Raw genomic sequence first — 16,276 nt, 5'->3', positions numbered from 1 at the left:
CTCGTGGTTCTATTTAAAGTCAGGTTCTCAGAACATTAAGAAGCAACATTATGCTGTGGGAATGTCAATACTTCATAACATTTCCTCGTGGTTCTATTTAAAGTCATGCTCTCATATTGTTCCAAGAACAAAGAAAACGTTCCATAAAAACCACAACTTTAGTAACGTTCAGAGAACATTCTAGGAATGTTCTTTAAAAACATATGTTCCATTCTTAGCATCAACTAAACTCTTTGTCCTCTTGTTCAGGTGTGTTGGCCTCGCCTGCTAATTGGCCACACCTGATCTTAATGAGTTCTTGTTTCCTTTGAAATGGGGTATGTTTGAATAGACAAAAATTAACAACTTTATATGTGTAAAAAAAGCAAGGCACTACCTCCATCCTGGTGGTGCAGTGGACTTATTCCATTGATAGAGAACAGAAGATTATAGGTTTGAAACTCACTGATGCTGCTGAGGGGAGCGCCGCTCATAATAACGTCTGGAATGGGGCGAATGGAATGGCATGTAACACACAGAATCCATGTGTTTGGTGTACAGTATTTGGTACCATTCCACTAATTTCCCTCCAGCTATTACCACGAGCCCGTCCTACCCAATTTAAGGTGCCACCAACCTCCTGTGCTTTCTATAGCTGTATCTCTATGGCGACTACACATTTAGCACATCATGCTGTGAAAACCATATCTTTCTTAGAGCTTGGTTAGAGTGTGGTTGTCCTACGGTTACTTTGCATGCAACCTTTCCACAACTTTCTCGGATTGGTGCAGGATAGTTGCTTGGCTTTAAGGACCTTGACAAAGAAAATGTTATTTACTTGGTATTTCATTAATGTAGCCCTTTAAACTTTTTGATTGGTGTCTAAATTTAAACGCAGCGGCTGTACAGGAACATTCTATACATGACGTCAGAGCTCAGGTTCTACGCTTTACAGCTCTGATTGGGTTTTGGCTGACAAGAAGTTGCCCCCATCCTTCCCGGTAATTGGGCAGCTTTTGTAAAAGACAAACGTACGAGTGAGGGAAATACTGTAAATGAAGGGAACTCAATGCATTTTAAAAGATGAGAGGATTATTTTATTATTTTTCATATCTTTTTTTATTCTGTTTTCTCAGTATCCAATTGGTCGTACAGTCTTGTTTCATTGCTGCAACTCCCGTACGGACTTGGGAAAGGCGAAGGATGAGAGCCGTGCGTCCTCCGAAATACAACCCAACCAAGCCACACTGCTTCTTGACACAATGCCCACTTAACCCAGATGCCAGACTCACCAATGTGTCAGAGGAAACACCATACACCTGGCAACCATGTCAGCGTGCACTGAGCCCGCCACAGGAGTCGCTAGTGCGCGATGGGACAAGGACAACCCTGCCAGCCAAACCCTCCCCTAACCCAGGCGACGCCAGGCCAAATGGATCTCCTAGGTTGCAGCCGGCTGCGACAGAGCCTGGACTCAAACCCAGAATCTCTAGTGGCACAGCTAGTGATGTAGTGCCTTAGACCACTGCGCCATTCGGGAGGCCAGGGTGTCATTGTCAATGGCGCCCTGAGACCACTAAGTAAAAGATTAAAAAATACAACAAAATACAATAACAAGTACACCACACCAAAACATTACCAACATCACAGCCATAATAAATAAGTGACTAAATAAATCAAAAAATAATTGCACACCTCGGTAAAACTAATTTATCACAGGGTTTTAAAATGCCCTAGTGGTACCAGGGAATCCAAATGTAATTCATTTTGTAAGTGATTCCAAAAATGTAGAGTGTGAAAACTGAAAGCCCTAAGAACGGGTTTGGTATGTCATTCTTTTATATGTTAGCAATGAAGTTAGGTCAATCAATCAAATGTATTTATAAAGACCTTTTACATCAGCAGACGTCACAAAGTGCTATACAGAAACCCAGCCTAAAACCCCAAACAGCAATCAATGCAGATATAGAAGCACGGTGGCTAGGAAAAACTCCATAGAAAGGCTGGAACCTAGGAAGAAACCTAGAGGAACCAGGCTCTGAGCGGTGGCCAGTCCTCTTCTGGCTGTGCCAGGTGGAGATTATAACAGTACATGGCCAAGATGTTCAAATGTTCATAGATGACCAGCAGGGTCAAATAATAATAATCACAGTGTTTGCAGAGGGTGCAACAGGTCAGCACCTCAGGAGTAAATGTCAGTTGGCTTTTCATAGCCGATCATTCAGAGTTAGAGACAGCAGGTGCGGTAAAGAGAGAGAGTCGAAAACAGCAGGTCCGGAACCAGGTAGCACGTCCGGTGAACAGGTCAGAGTTCCATAGCCGCAGGCAGAACAGTTGAAACTGGAGTAGCAGCACGACCAGGTGGACTGGGGACAGCAAGGAGTCATCAGGCCAGGTAGTCCTGAGGAATGGTCCTAGGGCTCAGGTCCTTTGAGAGAAAGAGAGAAGGAGAGAGAAAGCGAAAGAGAGAGAGAGAGAATTAGAGGGAGCATACTTAAATTCACGCAGGACACCGGATAAGACTGGAAAAAATACTCCAGATATAACAGACTGACCCTAGCCCCCCGACACATAAACTATTGTAGCATAAATACTGGAGGCTGAGACAGGAGGGCTCATGTGACACTGTGGCCCCATCCGACGATCCCCCCGAACAGGGCCAACCAGCCGGATATAACCTCACCCACTTTGCCAAAGCACAGCCCCTACACCACTAGATGGATATCTTCAACCACCAACTTACTACCCTGAGACAAGGCTGAGTATAGCCCATGAAGATCTCCCCCACGGCACGAACCCGAGGGGGGCGCCAAACCTGGACAGGAAGATCACATCAGTGACTCAACCCACTCAAGTGACGCACCCCTCCTAGCGACGGGATGGAAGAGCACCAGTAAGTCAGTGACTCAGCCCCCGTAATAGGGTTAGAGGCATAGAATCCCGGTAAATTGGAAGCTAATGTCAGGGATGCAGGACTGTGTTCCAAACAAAACAACTACAAGCATGCTTGCTCTAGTTCCTCAACGGCACAGCTAGGAGAGCTCAAGAAAGCACCTTATAGTTGAAGAGTCTTCTTTGAGTCATAAAAGTGCATTGAAATGACTTGGGAACTGTGCACACTGTGTCACTTGGAGTCACCAGTTTGACCTCTCACTCAAACCCTTGGGATTTTTTTGTCTTATGTTGCACCTAACCCAAATTGTCCAAGAATATTCTTATCATATTACTGAATGTATCCAGAGTATTTTCAGATTTCGTTGTTGACAAATACGGCGAAAAGTACAGTAAATGTAAAATGCACATGAAATCAAAAGTGTCTTGTTTGGATTCAGTCTTGTGTCAGGTGAACTGTTGTGTCCTCAGCTTTAGTTTAATAATGTTTCCATAATCTCCAAACTGTTCCCTTTTAATTGCTATCATGGTTATGTATATGCTTCATATTTCTTCTATGAGAAACTTTTCAATTTAGCTCTATCCATATAGGCCAATTCCCACTAGTGTAAAGGGTTAACAGAATGTTTCCTCAAAGTTCAAACATGGTTACATTTAATTTCAAATTTGGTAATGTTCTAGGAACGTTCTCCAACTGGTTTGACTTTAGGCATGTTCTCAAATAGTTCAGTGAATGTTAATTAAGAAACAACATTCTTCTGTGGGAATTTCAGTACTTCAGCATAATGTTTCCTGCAGGTTTCCTCATGGTTCTATTTAAAGTCATGTTCTCAAATAGTTCTGAGAACGTTAAGAAAACTTTCCATGAAAACCACAAGAAAACTTCGGTAAATGTTCAGATAACGTTCTAAGAATGTTATTTAAAAACATACATTCAGGTCTCAGCATCAACAAAACTCTATCTTGTTAATTGTGTTCAGGTGAGTTGGCCGCACCCACTAACAGATCTTAATGAGTGCTTGTTTCCTTTGAAATCTGTTTGAATAGACTAAAATTAACAGCTTTGTATGTGTAAAAAAACATGGCATGCTGGTGGGGTGTACTTATTCCATTGACAGGGAACAGAAGATTATAGGTTCAAATCTCACTGATGCTGTGTCACAATAAAAAAATAGTTTTCATGATTAATGTCTGATTAAGTCAATTAAGTTCCATGTGTCCTATCTGTGCTTGCAGTTCATAAAAGTTAACTCAAAATAAGCTAGCAGAGTTACTAAAAGTCATATTGAAACATTCAGTGAAAGTTTTAAGGAAGTTATTCAAAAACCTCCAAATAACCTAGAATTTCCGTTCTCAGAGCGTTAATAAAACCTCCCGGGAAAACGTTCAAGGAACCAGAGTAAAACATTCTCAGAACATCCCTGTAACCTGTAAATAATATTCCCAGAAAAGTCAGGAAACATATGGCTTTGTTCCCACAACAAATGTGAAACCAAAAACGTATATGTTCCCACAACTTCCAAGGAACCAAATGTGCCAGCTGGGTACATCCAGCCAGGAAGCTGTCTCTTCAGGTTGGTCATATGTTGATACTGTTGGTTTAGTCAGTGCTTTAAATGAACACATTCAGGAGGTCTAGTCTTGTAGTCCTAAATGTTTACTGCTATACATTTGGCCCCCTTTCAATTAAGTCTTTGTCCATCCTCCCTCTCATATCCTATAGTCATGATATTCATAATTACAACATACTATGCCCTTTACAGGCCCCTATAGAACAGCATATATAATGGCAACATAATGGCATGATTATGATTGTTCTGTTTTACCTTTTTACATAGGATTTAAATGTACTAGATGTCTACTGGTATGTGACTTAGCCTTGCATAGCAAACAGACACCCTGGTAAAAAATGCCATTCCAACATGAAAAAAACAGATCATAATACACAGTCAAATTGCCCCTATTTCTCCTGAAATCACTTCCTTTTCACAGATTTATAAGATAAGAGCTGTGTTTTCCTTTGTGTTCTTCTGTCTGTATTCTAACTCTGTCTCTGTTCTGTGGTGAGGACACCTTGCTCCGGTAGGGAGGACATAAGAGGCCCCTGTGCTGCTGTTTCCATGGGGACCCAACAGCCACTCTACTCTTCAAAAGCGGTCGAGCAGAGCAGAGGTAGCGGGCCCTTTGTGTTGGAGAGGGAGAGAGCAGAACAACACTGGCCAGATGAAAGCACTGCCATCCTTAAACCCAATCATAATTTAGTCATCAGAACAGGAGGGTATAATCAAAATATAGGGGGGAGATGGATGGGAGAAACAGACGGAGAGAAAAGAGATATAGATAGATAGAGTGGAGTGGAGTGCGTGGGTCAAGAAACGAGAGAGGGAAAGAGTGCTGTTAGATGGAAAAATTAGGGGGATACGGATAGAAATGGTCTTGTTCTTGATGTTGATACTCAACCTTATTTGCAATGTCAATCTTGTATCCAGGCAGCGCACTTAGATTGAAGGTTTTGTTGTGTCTTGCTGGATACAGACACTGTGGGAGGAAGATAACATATAATATGTATTATTGTATACACAAATAAAATCATTATGTGACAAATTTGCATTTATACTTTACTTGGTGAATGAACAATAGTTCCTTCAAGTCTCTGAAGGAAGCAACCAATACCATTCACTGTTAGTAGTGTCCGTGCTACAATTGTGTTCGATGCCGTGATGTCCTTGAGGTTATCACATTATATACTGCTCTATTAATGTGTATATTATTTCAATATAATCCCATTGCAAAGGGTATTTATCCATTATACTATTGAGCTATCAAACAGAACTACAAGTCCTTCTCTGCCTCCTCCTGCATCTCTCCCAAAAGCAGCTAGGCCTAATCCCTGACTGCCATAATTGACTCTCCTCTCAGAACAAAAAAAAGAGAGGAGAGTTTGCTGGGACAAATAGAATTGAGCAGGAATTCACATGCAGCTCTATGTAGGTCATGCACAATACGGCGTCTGCAAGTTTACACCTGGGGCTCATAGCACCATTATCCCACAACAATGCTTCGGAGAGGAACTTATTTGAGCCCATTAGCCCGGGCCAGTCCCCCTCATTAGAGAAGGCTTTTTAAATGAGCCTAGACAATAAGCACACAGAAAGGGTACAGTGGAGCGCTGAGGGACCGAGTGAGGGGAGGGGAGGTCGGAGGTTTAGCCAGAGAGCTCACGATAATTACTGTGTTTCTCTCTCTGGCCTGAAAGAGACTTGAATAATGTTTCTCTTTCTGTGGGGCAAGCACAATGGACGCTGGGTAGCTTCAAGGACCGTTAGCTCTGCCCTATTAGGAAAAAAATATGCTCTGTTCTCTTTCCTCCACCCCTCCACTCAGATTCGTCATTAGAGAAATGTCTTTATGACCTCTGTAGGAGGACTGTCAGTTTGAAATGTTCCCCCCGTTGCTGTCACCTGCCTTAGTCATTAGATTGGTATTATACTGGTCTTGAAACAACTGTAGGTTAATTTGTGTGAATTAAAAAATACAATAAATGGTTAAAAATAATAATAATAATAACAAAAGAGGTGATTGCGACAGAGGGATACAAGGTTTAGCAACTCACCAAAAGGTTGTTGATTATTATTACACACTTAGGTTCTTTCGATTAATGTTCAAATTATAATAATACCAGCATTATCATGTTAATATTATCATACTATTACATTATTACTTATACAATAATTCATTACTATGCATGATATTGAAGAATTTACAACTCAGTACAGTAATTCTTCTGACCTGATCTGGGATGCATGGCAAACTTCTACCATTCTCTAGAACGCATGGCAAACTTCTCTAGAATGCATGGCAAACTCACACAAATTGTAAGACCATGCAATAACTCCCCCGGCAGAATTGAGACGGAACATTTAATGATGGAACTATTAGTTCCATCCGGTGAACGTTTTCGCTGACGGACCAGAAAATTACATATTTGTAAACAGATTCAGGTGAGTCACGATTTATATATTTGTTTTTTTTTCCTCGGAGACGTGCCTGTGGGTATTTAGCTAGCTTTATGTTGTTTTTGAAATACAATGTTAACAAATATTGATAAATATTTGCGCGTGTAGATGGTTTTACCCCTGCTATCAAAATGACATTGTTCAAGGATGGAGGCTAGCTAACGTTAGCTAGCTTGCTAAGTTAGCTAGTTACAGTAGATGATGGACATTCACACCTGCTAGCTAGCTGAGTCGTTTATCTAGATTGGTACCGTGAGGCAAGCTCTACAAGCTAGGTAATTATTGTTTCAATGACGAATGTTGGAAGTGGTCTAATATTCTGTGCTAGTTTGGGGCTAGCTAAATAGCTTGCTAACTAGTTATGTCAGTGAACCACTCAAGCAGGATGCAGCTGGTCAGGATGTCTAACCTTATCTAAAACTGTAATACTTGCGTTGATAACAACTAGTCGACTGAAGTTCTAAGAAAGACACCTGTCTTGACTGCGCTTTCCCCTTGTATTGATCAAGGAATCGCTAACTGCACTAGAGACACTTCCTCTGTTAGCTAGTTAACGTTACCACCATTTCAAATGAATATATAAAATAAAGAAGTGTATAGTCTATCTAGCTATAGACTATATGTTCATGCTTACAGACAGACACACTGATGCTAGCTACTGCCCTAAATCAAATTTTATTGGTCACATACGCAAGGTTAGCAGATGTTATTGCGAGTGTAGCGAAATGCTTATGCTTGATACCCTAAGGGAGGATGCAATGCCTGCTGTGTGAGGGATATAAAAAGTCAGTGAGGAGGCACTGTGTGCTTCTGTGTCACACAGGGTGGTCTGCTGGGAAGGTGAGGACACAGTCGTGACTCAGCTGCTGGTTGCTGCTGGGGGTGCTGCTAGCCTCAGACAGTCATGCACTTAACCCATCACATGCAACCAAGCCTTTTTGAGTCAAGGTCACTCATGTCAAATGTTATGATGTGTGTTTTCCTTTTTACCGTTTGCTCTTGGGGATGGGTGAATATGTTTTCCTAGTGTTGGGCGTACTCTTTAGTTCAGGATGATTGTCTGGATGTTAGTTTGCTATGAGCATACAGTACATAGCCATGACGACATAGTGTTTCATTAGATGCAGTGAGGTCATTGCTGAAGAGACATTGATGAGTCCGATAGCTGCTGAAGCTGGAGTCACATCCTGCCCCAGCCTTTGGCCAGGGTTGTTGTCACGGAGACAACATTCCTAAGCACAGCCTCATCGGCCTGCCTGCTTACTGATCCATCCACCTCCCCACCATCACCCCCTTCCTCCACATCACCCTTTCTAAGTGAAGTACTGACTGTATGCCGTCCAGCGATTGGCTAATGGTGATGTAATGCCCTCTAAATAATTCATTACTGGAAGAAAATGAAAGACCCTGAGCCGGGAGGGGCAAGGGAGGGAGCCAGGGAAAATCGATGGGCCTGTCAGTGAGAGAGGGAGAGGTAGCGATAGATGAGGAGTCAGAGGTTGCATCGGGGAGGAAGAGAAAAATAACAACAAACACTGACAGTGAGAGGCTAAACTGGCTGGGCAGATGAAAGGGAACCCTGCTCCAACCAGGTTGGTCCATGCCTGAGGCACACGTTGGCTGTGTGTTAGACCACATTTACTCCCTCAAACTGGGATGATCCGAACAGTTGAGGGAGCGTCCGATGATGAGTCTGACTTTGAGGAGACGTACATTTGAGACCCTTTTTAGGTGATGATTGAGGGTAGGTTCAGATTGATTGTAGGTAATTGATTTACAATGAGTTAAGATTGCTGGTAGTGAGTGTTTAACTATTTTTAGGCTATCTGTCAGAATAATTAGCATGTTCTATGATAATGGGAAATGTGAAGCTTGCTTAGCCTCGTTCAGTGCTAAACCTAACTGATGTTGACCCTGTTCTGTGTTTCTTACTGTCCGATAATCAACCCTGACATGCTTCCTTTTTTTGTTCCCTCTTTACCATGACACAGTGAATCTTCATATTGACCCCTTTTGTTGACATCATCACCCAATGTGGAGGAGGAGCATTCTTCTTTGTTACACACATCCATATGTGGAGTCATGTGAAAGCTCTTTCTCTCTCTCACACACACAGCACCACAGTTCTTCAAGTGTGTGTGTGTATCGGCCTGTGTAAGAAAAACAGTGCCACCCAAAACTGTGCCATGAGAATTTCTGGCAAAGGCCAGACCTACTCCTCTTACTGTGCCAATCTCTAGCATTAACTCAATAGGATCATCCGCCTCTAGCTAGTTGATTAACAGAGCTGTGTTAAAGAGGGATTGTTGTCCTGGAAGGAGCTTCCTGCCCTCGAGGAACACCATCCGCTTAGACTGCCTCCCTCTGGGGCTCAGACGGCAGATGCTTCACCTGCAAGTTCCAGAGCCACCCCGCCCCATAGAGGACCACCCCACCCCATAGAGGACCATCCCGCCCCATAGAGGACCACCCGCCTGCCCTAACAGCCTCTAGGAGGGACCCACCCCGGGAGCACCATGGAAGGGCTGGAGGTGGAGGACATTAGTCCTGCCCTGGAGGCCACTGAGGACTTCCTACACTGCCTGGATGGGGGTGGAGGCCAAAGCCACTGCCAGGGTGGGGATGGGTTCCGGCAGCCTAGGCAACACCACCCCAAGTTGCAGGAGATGTCTGCAGCCCTGGGGAAGCTGAGCTCTAGCGGGGTGTGGGGCCTGCTGGCCAGGGAGCAGGGGACCGAGGTGTCCCCCCGTAACGTGGCCTGGGCTGACCAGCCCTCTGCCTTCAGCGTGCTGGCTCTGAGGCAGGGGAAAAGGAGTCGTGCTCGTTCCACCAACGACTTGGCTGCCCACACCAAGGACACCAACAACACCACCTCTAACTCCTCCAACACCGCCTTTAAGAAAGGCCACAACCGCTCACGTTCTGATGTCAACTACCGGCCGTCCTACACAGACAACGCTAATGGCCTGCCTGCTGTGGACAAGAACATGCTGAAGAACATTGCTCTCAACGACCAGAGAGAAGAAGGTAAGGAAGGAAGAGTATGTCCTTCTTCTTTGGTTAGCTGATAAGGACACACAGCTTATGTATTATTGGTTAATAATAGGGCTGTGACGGTAATTGAATAACCGTGTGACGGTTATGGAGGAAGACAGTCATGAAAATAAAATAACTGTCAAAACCATTTAAAAATAGGCCTACATAAATTTTTTGGAAAAACATTTTTAATAACTATATTTTCATGTAGATAAACTTGACCTATTAGCGGTATTATTTGCTAAAGATTATAAGCAATTGTTTTGCTAATTAAGTCTGTCTATTAAACTGTCTACATCTCCTCTTTCCAACGGTCGTTTGATGCTCCAGCAGCTAAACCGCTAACGTTAGATGCGTGGGGGTGTAGAAGCGCTGATGAGTGGGCTTTCTTCTATACAATGCATGTTAATGGACCCCCCACAACGATTATGTCAGTGACCTTGTACATTGCCCTGGCCAATTACCGCAATCTCAAATTCCAAGACCTTCACAGCCCTAGTTGATACTCAAGTCAATGCTAGTGTCTTTTTAAAAAATTGGATGAATAGACTTATGCTATCATGACATGTACTTTTCCTTGTTGTGTCAGAGACTAGATTAAGGTTAGGACTAGTTTCCACCTTTGTCTAAATGAAGATAATTTCAGCGTCCTAGAGAAAACGAATAGGCCTAGGCTATGACACAGCTGTACTGCATGCAGCAGACAGTATTCTGGAACACAGCAATGGCCACTCAGGATCAAATAAATCAAATGTTATTTGTCACATGCTTCATAGACAACAGGTGTAGACTAACAGTGAAATGCTTACTTACGGGTCCATTTCCAACAATGCAGAGTTAAAGATATATAACAAAATAGAAAGTGATGAGGAATAAATGCACAGTGAATAACGAGTAAAAATAACATGGCTATATGTAGGGAGTAGAAAATAACATGGCTATATGTAAGGGAGTAGAAAATAACATGGCTATATGTAGGGAGTAGAAAATAACATGGCTATATGTAGGGAGTAGAAAATAACATGGCTATATGTAGGGAGTAGAAAATAACAATGGCTAAATACAGGGAGTACCAGTCGGTGTAGGGGTGCGAGGTAATTGAGGTAGCTACAGTATGTACTGTACCAGTCAAGTTTGGACACACCTCTTTCCAAGGTTCTTAATTTTTACTATTTTTTACATTGTAGAATAATAGTGTAGACAAATTGTGAAACAAATTTTAATATATTTTATATTTGAGATTCTTCAAAGTAGCCACCCAGCTTCATGAGGTAGTCACCTGGAATTAATTTCAATTAACAGGTGTGCCTAGTTAAGTTAATTTGTGGAATTTCTTTCCTTAATGTGTTTGAGCCAGTCAGTTGTGTTGTGACATGGTCGGGGTGGTATACAGGGGATAGCCCTATTTGGTAAAAGACCAAGTCCATATTATGGCAGGAACAGCTCAAATAAGCAAAGAGAAACGACAGTCCATCATTACTTTAAGATATGAAGGTCAGTCAATCTGGAAAATTTCAAGAACTTTTAATGTTTCTTCAAGTGCAGTCGTAAAAACCATCAAGCACTATGATGGAACTGGCTCTCTTGAGAACAACCACAGGAAAGGAAGACACAGTGTTACCTCTGCTGCAGAGGATAAGTTCATTAGAGTTACCAGCCTCAGAAATTGCAACCCAAATAAATACTTCAGAGTTCAAGTAACAGACACATCTCAACTAGAGGTCGACCGATTATGATTTTTCAATACCGATTATTGGAGGGCCCCAAAAAAAAAGTACCGGTACCGATTAATCGGCCGATTTTTATTTGTTTGTAATAATTGCACAACCTTCAATGTTATGTCATAATTACGAAACATTCTGGCAAATTAGTTCGCAATGAGCCAGGCTGCCCAAACTGTTTCATATACCCTGACTCTGCATGCAATGAACGCAAGAGAAGTTACACAATTTCACCTGGTTAATATTGCCTGCTAACCTGGACTTCTTTTAGCTAAATATGCAGGTTTAAAAATATATACTTTTGTGTATTGATTTTAAGAAAGGCATTGGTGTTTATGATTAGGTACAGTCGTCCAACGATTGTGCTATTTTCGCAAATGCGCTTTTGTTAAATCATCCCCCAGCATTGCATCGATTATATGCAACGCAGGACACGCTAGATAAACTAGTAATATCATCAATCATGTGTAGTTATAACTAATGATTATGATTGATTGATTGTTTTTTATAAGATAAGTTTAATGCTAGCTAGCAACTTACCTTGGCTTCTACTGCATTCGCGTAACAGGCAGTCAGTCTCCTTGTGGAGTGCAACGAGAGGCAGGTGGTTCTAGAGTTGGACTAGTTAACTGTAAGGCTGCAAGATTGAATCCCTCGAGCTGACAAGGTGAAAATCTGTCGTTCTGCCCCCGAACATGGTAGTTAACCCACCGTTCCTAGGCCGTCATTGAAAATAAGAATGTGTTCTTAACTGGCTTGCTTAGTTAAATAAAGGTATTAAAAAATAAAATGTAAATAAATCGGCGCCCAAAAATACCGATTTGCGATTGTTATGAAAACTTGAAATCGGCACTAATTAATCGCCCATTCCGATTAATCGGTCGACCTCTAATGTCAACATCAACTGTTCAGAGGAGACTGTGTGAATAAGGCCTTCGTGGTCAAATTACTGCAACAAAACCACTACTAAAGGACACCAATAAGAAGAGACTTGCTTGGGCCAAGAAATGAGCAATGGACATTAGACCAGTGGAAATCTGTCCTTTGGTCTGATGAGTCCAACCGCCATGTCTTTGTGAGATGCAGAGTAGGTGATCTCCATATCTGTGGTTCCCACTGTGAAGCATGGAGGAGGAGGTGTGATGGTGCTTTGCTGGTGACACTGTGATTTACTTAGATTAAGGCACACTTAACCAGCATGGCTACCACAGCATTCTGCAGCGATATGCCATCCCATCTGGTTTGGGCTTAGTGGGACTATCATTTGTTTTTCAACAGGACAATGATCCAACACACCTCCAGGCTGTGTAAGGGCCATTTGACCAAGAAGGAGAGTGATGGGGTGTTTCATCAGATGACCTGGCCTCCACAATCACCCGACCTCAACCCAATTGAGATGGTTTGGGATGAGTTGGACCGCAGAGTGAAGGAAATGCAGCCAACAAGTGATCAGCATATGTGGGAACTTCTTCAAGACTGTTAGAAAGCATTCTATGTGAAGCTGGTTGATAGAATGGCAAGAGTGTGCAAAGCTGTCATCAAGGCAAAGGGTGGCTACTTTGAAGAATCTCAAATATACAATATATTTTGATTTGTTTAACATGTTTGTTTACTACATGATTCTATATGTTATTTCATAGTTTTGATGTCTTCACTATTATTATACAATGTCAAAAATAAAGAAAACCTGGAATGAGTAGGTGTGACCAAAGGTTTGACTGGTACTGTATAGGTAGGGGTAAAGTGACTAGGTAACAGGATAGATAATGTGGTGAATAATACAAACCTCCCTGATGCATGTTGTTTAGTCTGCTTGTTTGTATTTGTTTAGGGAGAGACCATAATATGTCATTCTGTCACCAAATGAGGAGAAAGAGAAGCCCAATTATCCCTCATATTAGGAGGGATTAGCATACGACTGAAAAGACATTAGTTGGCTCAAGGCAGGGAGTGGGATGGATAGTTAGGCTTCACAAGAGGATAGTAAAATCATGGGCTGCATTCAACAGCACTTAGCATCCGAACAGATACTGCTGTTTGCCAGTCGTTATAGTTGGCAATGCTTTTATGTAGGCCTAATTGTATTCTTTCTTGTCCTGTACAACATATTTCCATGACATTTGATTGTGTGCACTGTGTAGGTAGGCCCCTAGGTGCGCTTTTACCCCCTTTTTCTCCCCAATTTCGTGGTATCCGATTATAATCTTGTCCCATCGCTGCAACTCCCGTACAAACTCGGGAAAGGCAAAGGTCGAGAGCCATGCGTCCTCCAAAACACGACCCAGCCAAGCAGCACTTCTTGGCAGAATGCCCGCTTAACCCGGAATCCAGCCGCACCAATGTGTCGGAGGAAACACCGTACACCTGGTGATGTGTCCGCGCGCATTACACCTGGCCCGCCACAGGAGTCGCTAGTACGCGATGGGACAAGAATATCCCTGCCGGCCTAACCCGGACGACGATGGGGCAATTGTGTGCCGCCCCATGGGTCTCCCGGTCGCAGCCGGCTGCGACAGAGTCTGGACTCAAACCAGGATCTCTAGTGACACAGCTAGCACTGCGATGCAGTGCCTTAGACCACTGCGCCACTCGGGAGACCCAGGCTGTCTCTTCTAGGACAAACTTTAGCAGAACTGTTTATTTGATAAGAGAAAACCATGAAATCCCCACCATCTTGAACAATGTGACTAAAATGGAGATCCACCGCAGTTGTTGTCACATTAGATGCAACAGGGAAAGGAGGCTTTGGTGCCACTGGTATGCAAGAATGCTTCCTCCCTTTCCCACTGCCAGCGGTAAACGTTCCCTCATAAAGACCCCAGACCACGTACTCCTGCAGAATCCCCATGGGGTGATATTTACTGATTTCCTCAGCAGCAACACTCACTCACTAATGCTGATGGATCTGTTGATTTCAGCATGGCCAGAAGCTAGCCAGTGAGAGTGGGCTTCACAGCGACCTTCAGCTGTCAGTGCTGTAGGGATTTTACTTAATTTACCAATCTACTCGTTAAGGTTTTATATGGTTTTTTTAAGACATTAGACCAGACATGTACTTCTGGGATTTTAATGTATAGCCTAGCTTTATTAGCTGTTAATTGGTCTTTCAATTGGTTCACCTCATCTAATGAATCTCTCAATTCTGTTGACTTTTCATCAACACTGAACAAAAATATAAATGCAACGTGTCAGTCCCATGTTTCATGAGCTGAAATTTAAAAAATCCCAGAAAATGTCCATACGCACAAAACGCTTTTCTCTAAAATGTTGTGCACCAATTTGTTTACTTCTCTGTTAGTGAGCATTTTTCCTTTGCAAAGATAATCCATCCACCTGACAAGTGGCATATCAAGAAGCTGATTAAACAGCATGATCATTACACAGATACACATTGTGCTGGGGACAATAAAAGGCCACTCTAAAATGTGCAGTTTTGTCACACAACACAATGCTACAGATGCCTCAAGTTTAGAGGGAGAGTGCAATTGGCATGCTGACTACAGGAATGTCCACCAGAGCTTTGGCCAGAGAATGGAACGTTAATTTCTCTACCATAAGCCAACATAATTTTGGAGAATTTGGCAGTACGTCCAACTGGCCTCAACCGCAGACGGCCGTAACCGACTTCAGAGGGCAAATGCTCACCTTCGATAGCCACTGGCACCAGTGGAGGCTGGTGACTTGAAAAATTGAGGAGGATGGGAGACCCACGGTACAGGCACGGGACGCACAGAGACATCAAAGTGTGTTTCAAAAATCGTCAAAGTAATTATTTTAACCTAAAGCATTTAATATTGTACTACAAATGTATATTATGGGGAATGGGAGGGCTAATTAGTGTTGGGAAGGGATCACAGCAGTGATTGAGGGTATGAGGCAGGTGTTGAGGTGTTCAGAGGCTTAACTTCAGGGTTTGACTGGGAAGAAAAACTATAATAAAACACACCACACAGACTAAAGAGTTAAGAATGAGTTAGTCCAAGCAAGTAAAATCAATGTGTAATTGTGTATGTGATTGACTATATACAGTAATGAGAAAAAATTGATAGGGGTACTCCGTGATTGGAGAGAAAACGTTCAATGTGCCAGTGGATGAGCGGGCACATGAGACGTGGCTTCAGTTCATGTCTTGACAGAGTTGACAATGGTAGTAGTGTGGAGTGGTCATCACCTCTTAATCAGGGAACAGGAGAGGACTTAGTTGGAAATACAAGTAGCAGATACAGTTGAAGTCAGAAGTTTACATACACCTTAACCAAATACATTTAAACTCAGTTTCACAATTCCTGACATTTAATCCTTGTAAAAAATCCCTGTCTTAGGTCAGTTAAGATCACCACTTTATTTTAAGAATATGAAATGCCAGAATAATAGTAGAGTAATTTATTTCAGCTTTTATTTCTTTCATCACATTCCCAGTGGGTCAGAAGTTTACATACCGGTACACTCAATTAGTATTTGGTAGTACTGCCTTTAAATTGTTTAACATTTCAGGTAGCCTTCCACAAGCTTCCCACAATAAGTTGGGTGAATTTTGGCCCATTCCTCCTGACTGAACTGGTGTAACTGAGTCAGGTTTGTAGGCCTCCTTGCTCGCACACATTTTCTTTAGGATTGAGGTCAGGGCTTAGT

General features: G+C 42.6%; 1 protein-coding gene across 3 annotated transcripts in view; it reads left to right on the top strand.

Moving 5' to 3' along the window:
* Positions 1–6,771: 6,771 nt before the first annotated feature.
* Positions 6,772–16,276, top strand: part of LOC112238016 (pleckstrin homology domain containing, family M, member 3) — a 49,147-nt gene continuing 39,642 nt past the window's right edge. For all 3 annotated transcript variants that reach the window (XR_002951540.2, XM_024406614.2, XM_024406622.2), the window contains exons 1-2: positions 6,772–6,872; positions 8,879–9,914. Coding sequence is in view for 2 of the 3 variants with exons in the window: in XM_024406614.2 (XP_024262382.1) it covers positions 9,404–9,914 (511 nt within the window). In the remaining variant the exon portion in view is untranslated. The remainder of the gene's footprint in view (positions 6,873–8,878; positions 9,915–16,276) is intronic.

The sequence above is a fragment of the Oncorhynchus tshawytscha genome, linkage group LG03, assembly GCF_018296145.1.
Source record: "Oncorhynchus tshawytscha isolate Ot180627B linkage group LG03, Otsh_v2.0, whole genome shotgun sequence".
Taxonomy (NCBI): domain Eukaryota; kingdom Metazoa; phylum Chordata; class Actinopteri; order Salmoniformes; family Salmonidae; genus Oncorhynchus; species Oncorhynchus tshawytscha.
This window is presented reverse-complemented; position numbering and strand designations above follow the sequence as displayed.